The 17,761-nt window shown below is 37.8% G+C and overlaps 2 protein-coding genes across 3 annotated transcripts; both read right to left on the bottom strand.

Annotated features, from left to right (window-relative positions):
- Nucleotides 1–53: 53 nt before the first annotated feature.
- On the bottom strand, nt 54–9,162 carry phf8 (PHD finger protein 8). Its single transcript, XM_039652182.2, has 22 exons — nt 8,882–9,162; nt 7,564–7,949; nt 7,379–7,464; nt 6,549–6,669; nt 6,145–6,305; nt 5,917–6,058; nt 5,517–5,703; nt 5,190–5,352; nt 4,970–5,057; nt 4,775–4,881; nt 4,571–4,662; nt 3,994–4,083; nt 3,606–3,911; nt 2,561–2,652; nt 2,294–2,460; nt 2,107–2,192; nt 1,905–2,023; nt 1,467–1,783; nt 1,259–1,354; nt 1,072–1,181; nt 362–743; nt 54–278 (listed from the first exon to the last, which is right to left on the bottom strand). The coding sequence occupies exons 2-22, from the start codon at nt 7,659–7,661 to the stop codon at nt 190–192; spliced, it is 3,099 nt and encodes a 1,032-aa protein (XP_039508116.2). The 5' UTR covers nt 7,662–7,949; nt 8,882–9,162; the 3' UTR covers nt 54–189.
- Nucleotides 9,163–11,765: 2,603 nt separating this feature from the next.
- On the bottom strand, nt 11,766–17,124 carry arf3a (ARF GTPase 3a). 2 transcript variants are annotated; one of them, XM_039652899.2, is made up of 5 exons: nt 16,995–17,124; nt 15,622–15,788; nt 15,338–15,448; nt 14,867–14,991; nt 11,766–12,950 (listed from the first exon to the last, which is right to left on the bottom strand). In XM_039652899.2, exons 1-5 carry the CDS (start codon nt 17,060–17,062, stop codon nt 12,789–12,791), a joined length of 633 nt encoding a protein of 210 aa, XP_039508833.2. In that variant the 5' UTR covers nt 17,063–17,124; the 3' UTR covers nt 11,766–12,788. The 2 variants fall into 2 exon arrangements, with proteins under 2 accessions (XP_039508833.2, XP_039508834.1); XM_039652900.2 differs by having other exon boundaries at nt 15,622–15,783; nt 16,995–17,045.
- Nucleotides 17,125–17,761: the final 637 nt, after the last annotated feature.

Raw genomic sequence — 17,761 nt, forward strand, 5'->3', positions numbered from 1 at the left:
TGGATTTCACTTGAGTTTTCTCACAGCAAGTTACTGTTTTTCACTTTTCGCCCAGATGTAGCAAATAAAACCAGTCAAGCAGAACCATAAAACAGTCACATAATTTAACTCCATTATCATTCAGGTCCTCTCATCCTCATTTGTGTTCTCCACCTCTATTGTTCCCTGCAGTCTCTTCTCCATATCAATCTAAAGGAGAAGCTTGCCGTTTCGATGTATTTTCAGAATCTTTCCCAGTCTCTGTTTAGCTGTGGCAAGTCCTTTCTTTGGACGTTTCCCTGTGAGAAAGCAACAGAGAAAACATTTCAGTGTAATTCCAAGCATATCACCGTTAAATGTACTGTGCTGGAATGCTAGATACCTTGACACGCTCCTGTTGATGTTGGAGTTGCCAGACCTACGGGTGAGGGGGCAGAGGGGGAGTAGCTGCTGCTGTTTTGGGGAGAAAGAGAGTGGCGTCTTGAAGTCAGGAACACACCAGGGGCCATGGCACCACTTCCTCTTGGACCCCCAGGGCTGAACGGACCTGGTCCCGCGGTGTACTCGTGGTCCAGCAGGCTGGCAGAGTACACCTCCACTCTCCTCTCTTCAACTATGCAGTCCACAGGAGGCTCAGAGGGGAGAGGAGGAGACACGGGTGGAGAGTCCGGCTGACGCTGGAGTTGGGCAGCTGCAGAATGTACTTTCTCTTGAGGGACCTTCTTCTTGGTGTATCTTCTCTTGGTTATGGTTTTCTGCTGTTCCTGATATAAAAGCAACAATAGATTACAATTTCAATCGTTGCTGTTCTTTCTTTCAAATGCTGTGCACTTTCTATTCAAAGAATCCTGAAAAAAAAAATCATGACTTCCACCAAAAAATATTAAGTGGCACAACGGTTTTCAACATTAATGATAAATTATTCTTGGGCACCAAATCAGCATATTAGAATTATTTCTAAAGGATCATGTAACACTGAAGACTGAAAGTAATGATGCTGAAAATGCTAACAAGACAAATTTATATTTATGTATATATATATATATCTGTATTAACTGTAACATAACTGTAAAAACTGTAACAGAAGCTCACCTGTTGTGCCAGTTTGGCAGCAGCAGCTGCCAGCCCAGTTTCAACAGATGCCACCCTGGCACCCTCTCTTACCGGTCGCTCCTGCTTGGGCAGTGTAGGGGTCACACGGGCTGAAGACGTGTGAGGAAATGATGTTCAGAAACGTTTAGAAATAAAATGCTACAAAATTTTCATTTCACGCTGTTACCTTTAGGACTCCAGGGTGTATCATCCCAGTTTCTCTTTCTTTTCATTTTGGACTTGCTTAAGTGGTCCTCCTCGTCAGATTCTAGTGACGGATACACTATAGAAGAGTAGAAATGATCTTTTAAACTGAATCACTCTGGTTCGCAGTATTTCCTCTGTTACGCATTTTAACAACCCTGGTGTAAATATTCAAGAATCTGTGAACTCACCATAATCAGAGTCTTTAAAACAGGTACCCAGGGTCTCCTGTTCATCCAAGCTTTCTTCGTCACTGAGGTGCCGTGCTGGACGCTTGATGGGCCGTTTCCCTGGCCTCTGAATGGTGGACTTCTTCTCGTTCTTCTTTACTCCACTTATCCACCCAACTCTCCCACCTTTCTCCTTCAAAAGCCCCATCATCTCACCTCCTCCGGAGATAGAGAGAGGAGAGGAGGAGGAGGAAGAAGATGAGGAAGAGGGAGGGTTGGCCATTGAGAGCATGCCCTGGATAGCATCACGGGTGCTGGGGGAGGCTGGTGCTTCCTCGCTTGATAACACAAAGAGAAGCAGCAGAAATGAATATAAAAAACAAACATCTACAGCTTTCACTATGGCATAAAGACTAATAATGGCCAACATGCAGCATATGAAGTGTGCGTATGAATTACCTCAGTGCAGAATCGAGACCCGCCACCTGTTTGCTTGCCTTGAGCAAGTCTAAAATCCCACCTGCTCCACCTTTCACACCTTGCACTGTGAGCATCTCCTCATCTGTGGTGTAATCCTCCTATTTAACAACAAGATACAAAACCAATGACAACCAGACATCTAGAGATGAATCTAAAGCTTGCCTAAAAGAGACTTGCATACCTCAATATCAAAGTCCACTTCTCCTGGCTCACGGATTCTGTGGGGGTCGCTGCATGGTTTGGCCCGAGGTAGTTTCCTTGGTAGACCTTAATGAAACCATTGAGCCAAGTATTAGTTTGTACCAAGATGTTGATGTGATTAATTCTCATTAGTTAAACATAAAAAATAAATGGGAGACATCTTTTACCAGCTAATTTCTTCTTGCTTGGTAGAGATGGTCTACGGCGAGGTGGAGGGGTTTCATCAATCTGAAGCTCATCTTCAGAATCAAAGTCAGACAAAGTAGCCATGTGGGGCTGGAACTGTTGAAGTGAACTCCCGGCTCCGTTCGCACTGCCAGCACGACCTTTTTTCCTAAGACAGAAAGAAGAGGAGATATTAAAAACAAGGGTGTCATTGCATTACATTAAAAATACTTGTGTGTCAGGGAAATGGGTGAAGATAACTGTTTTACCCATGTATCTTTCCATTAGTCAGCACGAGCTTGAGCTTGCTCTTGTTGATCTTCTCTTCAAAGTCATCTAGACAGTCATCGGGCAGCTCAAGCTGAAAAGAAAATGACCTAATGACTTACACTGCAAAAAATAAAATATTTATCTGTTTTTAAAAAGGAAAAAGGAAAACTTTATTTGAACCCAATGTAATACTACATTAGACAGAATATATGCAATACAAAGTATTATTACGATTATTAAACTACTGTTCAAAAGTTTGGGATCAGTACTTTTTTATGTTTGTGAAAGAAGTCTTATGCTCACCAAAGCTGCATTTCCAAATTACAGTAAAAATAATATTATTATAATTCTAATTATACAGTTTTCCTTGTAAACATTTTAATATTTTGAAGTCTATTTTTGTTTCAAAAGTATTGATCCAGTCTTCAGTTTCATATGTTACTTCAGAAACCAATATGATCACTATCAAATTGATTTAAATCTCAAGAAACATTTATTTTTATCAATGTTGTGCTGCTTAATATTCTTGTGGAAACTGATAATTTCCTTCAGGATCTTGATGAATATAGTTTAAAAGAACATGAAATATCATTTTTAAAGTTCACCCAAAAACGAAAAGTCTGTCATCCGTTACTCACCCTCAAGGTTTTCCACACCTGCATGAGTTTCTATCTTCGGCTGAACCCAAAAGAAGATATTTTAAAGAAGGTTGGAAAACAAACAGTTGATGGACATTTTTTTCCATACTATGGAACTCAATGGGGCCCATCGAATGTTTGGTTATCCATATTCTTCATAATATCGTCTTTTTGATGAAATTCATACAGATTCGGAATAACTTGGGGGTGAGTAAATGATGAAAGAATTTTAATTTTTGGGTGAACTATCCCTTTAACTGTCACTTTTGATCAATTTAATGCATATTTGCTGAATAAAAGTATTACTTTTTTTCAAACAAAACATTCTTACTGACCTCAAATGTTTGAATGGTAATGTAATAAACATTATAATGATTAATAACTATAAATGTTTTAGAAATTCTACCTTGCTCTTTTTGACTTTGCACCCTGGCTGGAACTTCTTGAGCGTGTGTTTAGTATGAATCTCGAGTAGGTCCAGCTCCCCGGCTTCTGTTTTTATCTCTTTGCCTTTTTGGCTCTTTTTCTTAGCTCCTGGAGGGCCTATGCCCACTCCTCCAAATCCATCCTTCAGCTTGGGACCTTTCTTTTTACCTGGGTGTTGGCCAAAATTAAAGGATGTTTTCAATGGAGCTTTGGGGTGAGGAGAGGGAAGACCCTGAGAGCCACCAAAGGGTGCTCCACTCCTGCCGATGTTCTGCTGGAAGATATCCTGCAAAAAGAGACACAAAATTCAGAAGCAGGAAATAAATCAATACATTTTCATTGAAAATTCGGGCCAGAGCTACTCTCACCTCAACCAGCCGTATCTCCTTGGCCAAGTCCTTCACTAACTGCTGGATCTTTATGGTCTCTGGTATCTCGAGTTCATGCTCAGCCAGGGACTGAATATCACAATAACAACCAACATAAGCTTTGTGTCATCGCACATATTTACAATGAAATACTTTACAATGGTATAAAACAATGGTAAAACAAATACTTTAAATTATACATAAATTTAGTATCCAATCCAGGACTATTTGACAGCTCTCAGATTTAATCAAAAATAACTTAATTTGTGTTCCGAAGATGAATTAAAGTCTTACGGGGTTGAAACAACATGATGGTAAGTAATTACTGACAGAATTTTTATTTTTGGGTGAACTATCCCTTTAATATTTCATTCATAGTCTCCAAATGTAAACAATATTTACCAACATATATTCACAGTGTATTGAACTACAATTTTTAATCAACTAAATTAAACAGTCTGAACTGATTCATTGTTGTTGTTTTTTTACTTGACTTTAAATATATGAATATATCATGGGTATATAATGTATATACCGAATTAATCACAAGTCCTACATGTAATATAATTAAACTTACTTCCTTCCGTGTCCAGCTACGGAAAGCATTATTGAGAGCTTTGGCTCCGTGGACCAAATAAGTGGCAGGATGCCGTCGATTCTCTCTCAGACCTTTAGTGGATTGGAAAAACAGAAAAATGAAAGTACATGAAAGACAGTTGTTTTAAAAGTAAAAATAAGCAGTAAAGAAAACATTCATTTGCTTTATGAAGATAAGTCTCACCTCTGAAGGTGTCGAGCAGATGCTTGCCAACATACCAGCACACCGTTTCAAAGTTTGGAAACCTGAATAAGTCTGCCGTGCTTAGACGCTTTTCTATCTCATATGCTCTGATAAAAAGAAAGGGAAAATTGACCAATGAAAAAGCCCAGAGCACAACTGCTTGGTGTGAGGAGATGAACAGACGCATCATCTCACCGAAGCTGCATGTCAATGTTGAGGCTGTGTAGAAAATTTCCCCCAAATGCCAAACAGTCCACAGGGGTCAGGACAGCATGAATCCACCCTGACAGCAAACAATTAAGGTACAAAGAAAGAATCAAAATTATTCATCTGAATGTAATTAAAATCAAAACTAAAAGTTTATTTTGAAATGAATCCCAGTGCATCTTACTACTGGCAGAAACAGACATCGTACCTGTTGGGATGAAGAGGGTGTTTCCTTGCTTAACTGAACATTTGTAGCACATGTCTACTTGGTCTCCAAAGAACAGCTCATTCTGATTGGTGGATGAACTCCAGCACTCAAACAGGGACAGGTTAGCAGCAGTGGGACGAATGAGGTAAAAGATCTTCTCACCCTGACATGTATAAAAACAAATAAATAAGACCTCTTTTGTCTGGAAGACCAAGCATGATGCTTTCTCTGGTAATGAAATGCAGTTACTCCTCTCAAATGCATACAACCCTTTCCAGCCATCTCCACAGATAATGTAATGCACACGATTTAAAGAGAATAACTGACCCGGAGTACGTGGTACCACACAGAGGTTCCTCCAAAGTCAATGTGAAAGTCCGTGTAACTGTCCTTCACTCCCATCAGGCAGTATTTCTGCACATTAGGCCTCTCAAAGACCGACTCCTCAGGCCAGAGATTCTCCACCCATGACAGCTTCCTCACGATCTTTGGTGTCTCCACCAGATTTGACAACCTAAGGACAGAAACAAAAACTGTTAGACAGTTTGCACAGATAAATACGCAAGGAAAACTTTCATTGTCGTTTCACAGGAAGAAATTTTAAAAAAATTACAATGCAGTAATGTGATTAATTTATGCATTTAGAAAAGAGATTTTTTATTTCAGGCTGACTTCAATGCACCGCTGCTAGATTCAGATTAAATTAGCACTTCCCAAAAAAAAGCACCTGGTGTCTGAGAACTCTAAGCTGATCACATTCAGCACTCGGTCTCTGTTTGGGCTGTTATAGTACTCCACAAACTCTCCCAGTTTCATCTTCAGGTCTGCTTGGCGAACGACATCAATCACGTCAATTTCCTTTTCAGCTCCTACGACACAATTGTAAACATGACTTTTCACAAACATACGACTGGAAACGTAGCACAGAACGGCACTACAGATGTGAGTTATTTACCAATATAATGCTCTACATCCGATACAGAGAAGGACGACGGGGGCAGATTCATGCCCAGGCCATCTTTCCTGAGGACCAGGACCGGGACGCTGAAAGAGCGCTCCTCTAGAAACTCAACGGTGAGCTGGGCCCCGGTTGGCTTCAGCAGGACTTCATCAGCACTTAAATACAAACATTTAAAAATATCAGCATACTCATCACTGTGCATTTTCGAAACTTTTTTAATCTGATAACACCAGAGCTGCAAAACTGCAAACCTAAGCTGAGTGGTATGAATCATCACTTCAAGTCTGATCAGAGCTAAATTAATCTGGGTTAAGAAAGCAGAGTCACCGGGTGGCCTAATTTTGACCATGCAGTAAGTGTCCTGTAACCCAGCAAGAGATAACATGAATAAACAATACCTGGGAAAAGTGCGGCTGCGTAGCTCCCTGACAAACTGAGCACTGCCCGTCTTCACAGGTCGTCCTGATTCTCTCCCCACACTAGTATCAGCATGCTTAGGAGCCCCCCGTCGTTTACGCACTTAGAGAAGAAGATATCCTAGTTACCAATCATGCAACTTTATAGGTTTGCTAGTCCATTCTGAGCTTCTTGGTTTAAAATTGTATTTTGTTGATTATCACAACAAAGTTAAGTCAACAAAATACCAATTCTGTCAGGATCACTATCGTCAAATACGATTGACAATTAGCATACAGTTTGGATTGGCAGTATGGTTCTGTTCTGGGCAAGTAGTCCCTGCGCATCCATGCAGTTTAGCATGGATAAGAGCAGAGAGAGCTGCAATAACGAGATATCATTAATTAATTTGAATGTACAACATAATTAGAGAATTTTAGACTGATTCAGGGGTAATAAGAATGCCAAATCCTGACTGATTAGAGGAGGAGCTGGGGATGGAGGAGGAAAATTAACTCCTGAGAAATGCGATCGCTGCTGATAATACTGAAGGAGCTTATAGGAGATAATACTTGGAAGTGAACTATTACGCATCATTAACACTTTATTTTAATTCAAGTGCCCTCTTAATCTTTAATCAAAAAGCCATGAGGGCAGGACACAGCAACAGCAAGTGACAAAATTAAGTCCCTACATTTTTTCTTGTTAGACAATCCATTTTACATGGACATACATCACAATAGGAAAGAAAAGACTATCAGAACTTTATTTTCATGACTTTAAAATAACTATAGCCAATGCTTACAAATTTTATAACGTATGCCACACTTACTGACAGAGGGTCCATGTGACACCTGGCAGTTAGGACAGTGATACAGATCAATTTCTGCCGCTTTGTCCTCTTCCACTCCAACACAACTACAGAAGATCAATAGTAAATTACAATACAATACAAATCATTTAAATCAGAAAAAGGTGACTTAGTTTTAAATAGTAATTTACAAAAGGCAACCTCACCTGCCATGAAACCAGTCCTGACAAACATCACACTCAATCATGAATCGGGTGACATCATACGGGAGACGACACAAGCAGTAAACAGGAACAGATGCCATTCTAAAGTCACTGGCCAATGGTCAATATAAAAGTTTTAAATAATATGGTATTGCTTCTGTTTTGGCACCACAGTTCACTTAGTTGCCTCTGTGGAGAGTTAACTTCACTTCAGAGCGGTTCACAAATCAGCTTGCAGTGTTGTAAATACTGTTATATTTACAGTAGAGTGTTGTATATGAAGTATGCTGGCAGTGACAACAGCTCTCAGTCAATCGTAAATTAGAAAGCTTCACTACTACGACCACTGCTGTCGAACTAGGCGCTAGGTGCACATCATGGTTCGGCACCTGTTGAGAGAGCAAAGGAGAATTTGCTGATAAAATTATCGTTCTTGTACCCAAACTGCAGCAAAACAATTAAGTGCACTTTACATTAAAGAGTAATATCTGAAAAAATGGTTTCAGTCAGCGGTTAACCAATTCATCTGCTTGGCTACATTATTTATTACAAAAAAAATTGCACTATTATGGTTAACAGACTCAAAATAAGCAAGCTCTTATTCATTCTCTATACAATGAAGGCAAACAGCACAAATTACATTCTGTATGATCAAATTGTGCAGGATTTTAAATAGTATCCCTAAAACACCTGGCCCTAGACTATCTGGTGCAGTTGTTCATTTACAGAGAGTTACAAATAGAGAGATATTTGGGTTTAGAGTTATAACACATTATTAACATTATACATTTTATGCATTATAGTGGAAAAAACTACACATTTATGAAAACGACACTTAAAATAAATAATCAAATAAATCGCAAAGTAATAACATAAACATTAAATATTAATCTTTGTAAAACTTGTTAAATTGTATAGGTTAGAGCTGCAGAGATAAAGCTGACTTCCCCTGAGACGATGCGAACGAGAAGTATAAAAGCTATAATTTGCAATGCATACTTATTTTAATTTTATCCCCTGGATTTGTAAATGGAAAAAATATATTTTTGGAAGTGTTTAGAAACGCGGTTTTGTAATAACAGAAAACAGTTTGTTGAAACATAAGAGCTGGTAGCTAGCTTAGCTGCTAATGTAACGTTAGCATGCTCGCCAACGTTTAAGTACGTGAATCTTTGTGTTTACAATACAACAACAATACGTTACTGAGCAAACTCACCAATCTAACCTCAAATATAGCCAAAATATGAACATGGAGTTGAGATTATTCGATCCATAGCAAGACAAAAGGACTTGTTGCAGCCCGCGCAGTATCAGGTCTTACCGGGTGTGAAATGCCGCAAGTGTCCCGAGGGCCGAGCGCACCATGCCGGACGAATTGTTTGGAAAATCCGAGGACTGCGCGGCCTGCTTTGCAAACAACAAGATGCTTTCAAAACCCGTACAGTTCTTACGTTCTTACGTATTCAACAGAGGAGAGTAAATAAACAAATCTGGCAAAATCTCGAAAGAATACAGTCCACAACCGAGAAGCAAAGATTTTATGAAATTCATAACGCAGCGATTTCCCTTGCTATAAATCCATCCCAATCCGCCCGTGCAGCGACCACTGTCTGCGGGAGAGGGAACAATAAAGTTGCTTTGCATTGTCGGTCTTCTTTCGGACGGCAGAGACTTCAGATTGGCCCGTTATTATTTTATTTATTTGGTTGGTTCTTATAGAGTAAGTATAAGTATAAAACCATAGCTCCTCATCAAGGTTTGCTTAATGTAGCCTAACTATTGTTTCCAAAAATGGAAATCGTCTTTATTATGAAAAAATAATGCTTAAACAATATTGAAACAACTACAAATTTATTTGTTTTTATTCCATTAATTATTTAATTATTTATAACCATGAATAGCTCATCACCATGGTTAGCATAAAGTATGTTTTTTAAAAAAAACTGTTCATTATGAAAAATAAAAACTAAAACAAAAAAAATATCTACAAATTACTATATTTCTAGTGTGTTTATTTATATAGCCTACACAAATATAGAAACTATACATCTGCTAGGGATTTTTTAAAATGTTACTGCCAAATATTTTATTATAGTTTTAGTGTTTAGTGTACCGAGCTACAGTGGGTAAAACCAAGCTAACTTTTCTTAAGGGCTGTTATATCAAGTCTGAAGCAAACAGCAGTAAATATTAAGATTTTAAACAAAATCCAAAATGTAGACCAATCCATAAATGAAAATGAGTAAATATCCAGAACCAATTGAGTGACGTCACACTCGAGTCTGTTGTCCAGCAGATGGAGACATCGGATAAATGTTGAAGGATGTATCTAAAACATCTTTTTAGATGCCAGTTTGAGATAAATTTGTAGTTATAATGGTTGCATCTATCTATCTATCTATCTATCTATCTATCTATCTATCTATCTATCTATCTATCTATCTATCTATCTATCTATCTATCTATCTATCTATCTATCTATCTATCTATCTATCCATCCATCCATCCATCCATCCATCCATCCATCCATCCATCCATCCATCCATCCATCCATCCATCCATCCATCCATCCATCCATCCATCCATCCATCCATCCATCCATCCATCCATCCATATTAATTATGGACTTTTTTACTGTTTGATATTTTTAACATTTTGGAGAAAGTCACCAAATTTTCAAGATTAGGGGGAACAAAAATAAAAGTCTTTAAAAATCTGTCATTGAAAAGCCATATTAATAAACCACTTGGAATATTTGGGGCGATGTGTTTCCTTCAATGATTATGGTTGCTACAGTCTTGCCTCACTCCAATTGTAACACTATTGTGTTCACATATATGTGTATTTGGACTCCATGTACTAATTTTCAGCTGTTTCAGGACCTGCCCAAAGTGAAACAACTCTCATTATGGCCGTCTGCTTTGACCGAATACACCCCCCCCCCCCCCTCACTCAACAGCTCCCTAAATAATCATCCGTACGCCATCAAGCTCCTGATTTCTCCAATCCTGCCTTTCAGCCTCATTGCTGGTGGCCATGGCCTGGAAGAGGAGTGGGCTGGCCTGGCTTCAGCAGTTGCAGCTCCCATCACAGATTGATGAATTGATTGCAGCATTGCTGCCAGTGAGTCTGTGCCCTGGGCGAGGGCGCCCCGGTTACGGGAGGGAATCCCAGCAATGGCACCCGCCATGGTGCCGCTATTATGAGCGGCCTGCAGGGGACCATTGGGGCTGGCAACCCAGGGAGCAGCCCTGACCCACATACTGCTGTCACGCCCCTGGAGACACACACTGTGAGGGCAGGCGGGGAGGTGTGTGGGATTTGCCACAGAATAAGGGGGTGAGGTACTGGGCATCTTGCTAAACAAACAGACTTCCCTTCTTATTATTTCTAGGCTTTTCTGAGCCATAAGTGTTCACACAGAGCAGATGAAGCACTGTCAATACGCTCTTTGAAATTTCCACAAACCCAAAACCACACAGAGATAAGATTTATCACATTCGTGGTGTCAGATAAAGTTATCAGAATGCAGAAACAAATTTTATAATTGTATACTAAACCACTGAATGACTGAAGAGACTGTGTGTGTAAACTGAATTCTGAAAAAAGAAAGAAAGATCCTAGAATGGAAGCAATTATAGTAGATGAACTTTGTCAGCCATGTGGGTTCATTTTGGTTCTAAAGACTTTGAGTGGTTTTGTTCTATTATTTAATATGTTTTTTCTCATAGGCTAAAATTTGTACTCAAGCACCTGTCATATTAACTCTTAAACACTTCTGACTTTAATTTGAATTAAATGGGATCAGTATTGTTGTTAAATAAAACAAAAAAAGTTTAAAAATTAAAGAATTAAGTAAAATACATAAAAAAGCAAAAACTAATACAAAATGACAAAAGCACATAAAATGACTTAACTTCAACTAAAAATATGAAAATAAAAACTAATTCGAAATAATAATAAGTACTATAATAGTATATAGACAATACTAAAATAATGTGTTGAACACTGTTAAACACTGGTTGAGGAGCAACATGCATATATGGATAATTATTAGTATGGATAACTGAAAATAATTTTGTGTGCAGATGCAAAATTAGGAAAACTATTTAAGTTGATTTAGAATTTGATTTGAATGCTTGCAGAATGGACCGAAAGAACATTAAAAATTGACACTGAACACATTTTACAAGAAATAATAGATATTCACATTATCTAAATGCATACTTTATTAAGCGTGCAATATATAAACACACTTAGCGATTCGTGAGAGTACACACACAACCATATTTGAGTCTATTAGTACCCGTGACTACTGTATAGTCACTTTGACACTCTTTTCAGCATTAGTGTGAAGTTACCAAATACTTTTAAATCAGCTACACCAGTCACATGGCTATAGAGATGTACCCTTGTTCTTCTCCTCAGATTTGCCTATGCAACACTAGCAAAAAGTCACAAACATAAATGCAACACAAGTGCTGAAACATTCAATGAGCGTGTCTACACGTACACGGCACGACACAGACAAACATGTAATAGCAGCGGATATAGTCGGTCAAACACATGCATTTAGCTACACAGCAGAACAGAAAGAAACAGCCACACAAACCAAAGCTTGCTCAGCAACCTGTGCAGAGACACTGGTTATTGTGTGGACACACAATAAGAGCATCATCAGCCCTGTGTAACACTGACAGTCATGAAGTCTGGCTGATATGCTAATAATAAATCACAATGCATGATTTCTATTTCATTTTCAGTAGCAAAACAAGAACACTATAGCAAAAATCACATGTTTCTCAACTGTTTGCAGAGTATTATTTCACTGGATTTTATTTAAATATTTCAGGAAACTGAATCAACAGGTTTCTCATCTATCAGTGCAGTTAATATAATTTAAATGACCTGCATTTAAGCGATACCTCCATATTCCATAGAAGTATATAAGTAAAAGCTTTTCCTGTCTTTTAAACATTTACAGTGTACAGACACAAGAAACTGAGATGTTTAAATCACATAAGAATAGTAAAACATCTTCACTTGTAAAAATGAATATGAATCATGGGTGCTAGTGCTACCCCAATCATCTCACGGATTTGTCAGGTGGGACGTAGCGAGGGGTTACACTGTCTAAGATGACCCGACTCCCGTTGGTCATAACTTGTAAACAGAATCAAGGAATCTTTGACACCTTTCCCAACGGTTGCACTTGGACCCAGCCTGCTTCATTTCTTGTTCTTGAGCTGGTTGGCCAGCCAGTCCAGACCCTCATATAGGCCGTCTCCGCTGGTGGCACAAGTGGCCTGGATGTACCAGTTACGATGGCGCAGGGAATGGAGACCCAGCTTATCTGTGATTTCTGCAGCATTCATAGCATTTGGCAAATCCTGTAGAGTGAGAAAGAAACATACACAACTACATATCTTACTATGTATACAGCCTGCATAGATAGTTTAGTTGTGATTTTTGTTGCGACATGTGGACTATAAGGAACAATATGGTGGATATTAAAGTAGAAATGAAATGGAGAAAGCGACCGTTTTTTTCTTCCGCATTGTGACAAGTGTAATGATCTGGAGTCTGGACTATCAGAAAAAGAAAAAATGTGAGGCCGAGACTTGGTTCTGTGACTGTCCACTGGTCGTTGATTGGATTTCGGCCATTGTAAGAAAATTGTAAGAAATGGGCTGGGTTTAGGCGGACTAAATGTTTGGAGTAGTCCGGCATATGTCACCACAGAGAAGTCATTTTCATCAGAAGATGTCTAGTTATGATTTCGATTAAACATGAAAATGAAAAATGAAACATACAAATGGATGGATGAATCATTCACAATAAAATCTATAACATGCATTTACAATTTGTAAATAGATATGGTTCATTTCATACCGACTTCTATACTATATAAACTTCTATACTGGATTGTCTAAATAATTTACTGATTTAAAATTAAAATTTTAAAAGTGAATTATAACGAATCACATAGGAACAATAGGGATGCTCTGCCATTAAAATTCTGATAAAAATTATTTTCATAACATGGTGAAAATAAAAAATAAAAAATTCTATATTGTTTTGTCTAAATAAATTCTACAAACAAAAAAATACACATTTATAATATTAAAAAAAATCCTACATCTCACATATAAATACAAATATATTAATTAATCACTAATTTCAGTTTTAAACACACTGATTTTAGGCATCACAACATTATAATGTGCAGTCTGAAAATGGATATTATATTTTTTAGTTTAGCTAAAGATTCCATTCAACAATTAAAAACGAGTGTTTTTAAATATTAGCATTAGGTGATTATGATTAAGCTAGTCCCAGACTAAACTGTATGTGAACTGAAAGCAACTGGCACTGACATATCCAAAATAAAATATGTCAGTGTCATTGTTTTGTCTCAAGATGCACACCATTAATGTTTTTTTTTTTCTAGGCACATTAATAAAAGCTACTTAAATGTTCTAATTTAACTAAGGCCTAATACTATTTTATAAGGCCTATCTGTGAAACCAGGCCTAAGAATAACAATAGAGGAAATGAGATATTGAGATATGACATAATTGTACATTTTGATCAATTGTGCATTCTGTAAAGGAACTTTCATAATAGCTCTCAAATAATGTAATATCCGTTTCTACCTCAGACAGTCTGACTATCTCTCTTAGTTATAACAAGTAAGCTTATAGTGAAAAAGTTCCTCAGCATCTATATCACATAATTCCTCAACTCATTTTCCTGGATGTGTCTAATTCATGCACACACCGAAAAGCCAGAATCAGTATTGGGGAGCATCATGTCCTACAGCATCACACTATGATACACCAGCTGCACATCATCAGATCAAAGAGACCTTCAAAACTGCTCAACACATCAGCGGCAGACCTCAACAACCACTACCGGCAATGAGCTCTGCAAATCATCAGAGAGCTCATCCAGCCCAAAAATAGTCTGTTTTCACCTCTGCCATCTGGAACACACACATGCACGCTGAGGAACTAGACCAAGGAACATTTTCTTATCTTACGAATGTTGATCACTGCTCAGCATCATATGACGTTTTCTACAATAATATAATAATGTAACTACCAGTCTACTAACCACACATACTGTACATACTGAAACAGCAGGGACATCACCAAAAATAATTCAATGGGTTTCCACTGTCAACAACATGGATGCACACACTAGGGCTGCTTCGAAAGTTATATTGGTCAATGGCAAACACAATGCAAACATCAATAAATGGTCTCTGAATTAAAGAACAGCAGAAGCATAAGGAAGCTCTTGCCTGCTTGTTGGCAAAGATGAGGAGTACAGCGTCTCTCAGTTCATCCTCAGCCAGCATCCTCATCAGCTCTTCTCTGGCTTCATTCACTCGCTCACGGTCATTGCTATCCACCACGAAGATCAAACCTTCAAAATACATGGGAAATATGTGAAATGTGGTTATGGAGAGGCAGTAATTAAATAACAGGGCAATGAAGACCCTTGTGGACCCTATCAACATTGATAATAATAAGAAATGTTTCTTGAGCAAATCAGAGTATTAAAATGATATCATAATGGATCACTGTATATTTGACCAAATAAACGCAGCCTTGGTGAGTATTAAAAACGTACCGTCTTACTGACCGTAGACTTTTTAGGCTTTTGTTTATGGCATATCCATGATTCGTGATTTGCAAGGAGTATTGGCTGTTTTTTTTATTATTTGTGTGTTTAGTGTGTGTGAGTGTATGTGTACAAGTCCTCTTCTCACCTTGTGTGTTCTGGAAGTAGTGACGCCACAGAGGTCGGATTTTATCCTGGCCACCAACATCCCACACAGTAAAACTGATATTTTTGTACTCGACAGTCTCTACGTTAAAACCTAGTAACAAAGCAGCACAATGGGATCCAAATTACAAGCTGGCAAGATTCGTAAAACATGACTTCCTTCTTTACGAGTATAGCTTCACATAGACTTTGTCTCTGTGTAAGAGGAAATAATAATACAATAATAATTAAGCGATTAAACATTTTAAGTCTGAAAATGTGCTTCACCGATAGTAGGAATGGTAGTCACTATCTCTCCCAGCTTCAGTTTGTACAGGATTGTGGTCTTCCCAGCTGCATCCAGCCCAACCATCAAAATCCGCATCTCCTTTTTCCCAATGAGGCTCTTCAGAAGGTTGCCAAAAATGTTCCCCATCGTAGCTGGATAGCCTTTACTTATAAAAAGACAACATCTTGGGTCAGTTTTCTTAAATGACAATTTTAGTTAAAGGCATAGGTGCTTTCAAAAACTCTTACTGGGAGGGAGGGATTGGTAAGTGGGGAGTTGATTTTATTTGTGTATGTTCTCATTCTGGCTTGTTTATTGTCAAGAAAACTACACTGTATCCTCTTAACTTTGTCTAATTCACATAGTAACATTAGTACACGTTGTTGACCCTAACAAATATCACAATGTTCCTCTTCTAGACTCTTCTAGAAACCCCTCTGCAATTTATGATCTTTAACTATGGCAGGACAAAATCATAAATAACTTTTTTAGTCATCTTGAACTAGCCTTACAGTGAGAGCACTAATCTGCAAATTCAGAAGACTCATAACTGTCATCATGCACTGATTTATATTATGTGTATGGAACACTGAGTCAAGGACAATATATAGGCTACACATAAAAAAGTCAGTCAGTAAAATAAAATGCAAGACTATGTCCTAGTAGCCTAGTCCGGCATCATCGGTTTTTAAAATATGCAATTTGAAACACTTAGCCTATAGTCTATTAGAACTACTAACATAGTATTATTTTATTTCAGGTGCTGCTTGACAGATTGAGATGCACCATGGACCAAATCATTATTGTGTTTGTAAGGAAGAAAGGTTTCTCACATTCTCCATCAAATGGTAATGACATCCACATCATTAAATGCCAGAAAATCTGAGACTGTTGATTTGTATCACAACGTAAATCCAACAGAACTAGCTGCTACTGATCAGTTGACGTTCAGGTTTCAGAATCAGATATGGTTTAAACACAATGGACACAAATGGAAACAATTATTCAAAAACATGATATGACAATCGATTTTTAATGTCAGCCTACACATATGTGAGCTACTGATGAATCGGCTACGCATAAGATGCTCAAAATTCCATCGTGTCATACTATCATTTACAAAACAGAAATTTCTTCTTATGGTTAACCAGCGCATGTCACATAAGGCATTATACTGTTTAAACAGCTTTTATTTTTTTCACGCAGCAAAAGCCGGCCTGCGTATTGACAAATCATAAATTACTTAGGTAACGTTAGCCTATTTAATGTAAATTAAATGTAACATATAGCCTACCATTTCGCCAGCAATGTCTACCGCAATTTAGACGAAATTATAGCTTATTTTTTCACGTTTTCCAGCATCCTTACTCACCTCGGAGACCGACACCGGATAATTTCACGCAAGGCACTCCAGTCTCGCGATATCAGCGGAGTGATCATGAGTGTGTTGGATGATATCTCGCGATATCATTGAGGCGCATCCTGGTATGTGCATTCAAAATGTCAATGAATGAAACTCCTGCAAGAGGTGGTCTACTGTCTGTGATTTATATGAACGAACAAGGATGTAAGATCTCTACAAATGAGCAGAGAAAAATTATAAGTAGTCTATGAGTAGTCTAACTTTGTTAAATAATTTGTTAATATAGCCAACAATGCTTGTGACAAAATACAAGCACATTTCATTAAAATGTGATTAGAAAACTCACTAAGTTCACTAACATCTTCAGTGCGACATGTTTTCTGTGTAATTGAAAAATGACATTTTAAAGAAGATGGACCTGCTGGATGAAAGCAGATTTTTCATGCTTTGATTTTTTACACATATAGGCTAGCCTACTTCATAAATATATAGCCTACCGGTAAAGAGGACACGGTTGTGAAACTTAATAAATAAAAAAGGTGCCATATATATATATATATATGTCAAATTTTAACAATATATATCAAGTTTAACAATATATAACAATTATAGCCTCGCAAGTTAAGTTTAACAATATATATCTTAAGCGTTGAGTTGGTTTAAGACAGGTGGTTTTAAGAAATGAATATGTCATAAGTTTGATACAAAAAAGATAATAAATCAAATTTAATTATGCATGTGAGTAAAGAACATTCTGATGATCTCTAAATCATTTT

This window comes from Pimephales promelas, chromosome 20 (assembly GCF_988280905.1).
Source record: "Pimephales promelas chromosome 20, fPimPro1.hap1.1, whole genome shotgun sequence".
In the NCBI taxonomy this organism is placed as follows: Eukaryota; Metazoa; Chordata; class Actinopteri; order Cypriniformes; family Leuciscidae; genus Pimephales; species Pimephales promelas.